We start from the raw sequence: 1,010 nt of genomic DNA on the forward strand, positions 1-1,010 counted from the left end.
CCCAAACCACCCTTATTTATTCTCTCCCTGCAGGGGTACGAAGGATCTCTCATCAAACTCACCTCCAAGCAGGTAGGAGCTGCTCAAAGCGGGGTGAGCATCCCCGGTGACCCCCTCCCCACGCCCTACTCCCACCCTCCCCACTGGTCCCCAAGGTGGGGGTTCCCCTGCTGTGCCCCCTCCCCTGACGCCTGCCTCGTCTCCTTCCTCCCCAGCCCGTGGGCTTTGTCAGCTTCGACAGCCGCTCCGAGGCGGAGGCAGCCAAGAACGCGCTGAACGTAAGTGCGCCCGCCCGCGCGTCCTGGAGAAACCCCCCCGCTCTGTTCCCCTGTCCCCAGACGTCTCCAAATTCCTCCATCCCAGGGCCGTGCCTCTCTCCCATCCCTCCAGCCGTTGCCCATGGATCGGCCGTTTCCCACCTGCATCCCCATCCCGGGGGGCTGCATCCCTCCTGCCTTCCCCAGGGTGTCCGGCAGGGCTTGGACCCCCCAAGGATCAGGCCCTTCGATATGAGTCACTGAAAAAAGAAAGAAAAAGCAAATTTTGCTTTCCTCTAGCAGCTCCCTCCTACCTCTGCGGAGCTAACCTCCCCAAAACCATCACGGGGAGAACCGCGTGGAGTCGGTTCTCTAATTCCTCCCCGAGTTTTTTCCATCATGTTTTCTTTTTTTTTTTTTACTTGTCTTCGTTGTCAATGTAAAACCTTTTTTTTTTTTTTTGGCTCCACTAATCCCTCTGGATAAGAGCTCGGCCGCGCAGGATACCGACTGCCAAATATGGTGCCGATGCTAAAGATGCCGGAGGAATGCGAGCCGCTGCGGGGCCCAGCAAATTAGCTCATTTCAATGCTGGAAGCTGAAAAAAAAATAATAATGGGGGGTTATTTTTGCCGTGGGGCTGCTGGCGTTGCTCGCCCACCCGCTGTGCCCTGTCCCCTCCTGCAGGGCATCCGCTTCGACCCCGAGATCCCCCAGACGCTGCGGCTGGAGTTCGCCAAGGCCAACACCAAG

At 58.2% G+C, this 1,010-nt stretch overlaps 1 protein-coding gene across 1 annotated transcript in view; it reads left to right on the forward strand.

The window, feature by feature from the left end:
- Window positions 1-1,007, forward strand: part of LOC104463977 (RNA-binding protein with multiple splicing) — a gene marked incomplete at both ends in the record, with an annotated part of 1,355 nt that extends 348 nt beyond the window's left edge. The window contains 3 exons of the mRNA XM_010076510.1: window positions 34-72; window positions 216-278; window positions 945-1,007. Coding sequence (XP_010074812.1) covers window positions 34-72; window positions 216-278; window positions 945-1,007 — 165 coding nt within the window. The remainder of the gene's footprint in view (window positions 1-33; window positions 73-215; window positions 279-944) is intronic.
- Window positions 1,008-1,010: the final 3 nt, after the last annotated feature.

This window comes from Pterocles gutturalis, unplaced genomic scaffold (assembly GCF_000699245.1).
Source record: "Pterocles gutturalis isolate BGI_N339 unplaced genomic scaffold, ASM69924v1 scaffold35828, whole genome shotgun sequence".
In the NCBI taxonomy this organism is placed as follows: domain Eukaryota; kingdom Metazoa; phylum Chordata; class Aves; order Pterocliformes; family Pteroclidae; genus Pterocles; species Pterocles gutturalis.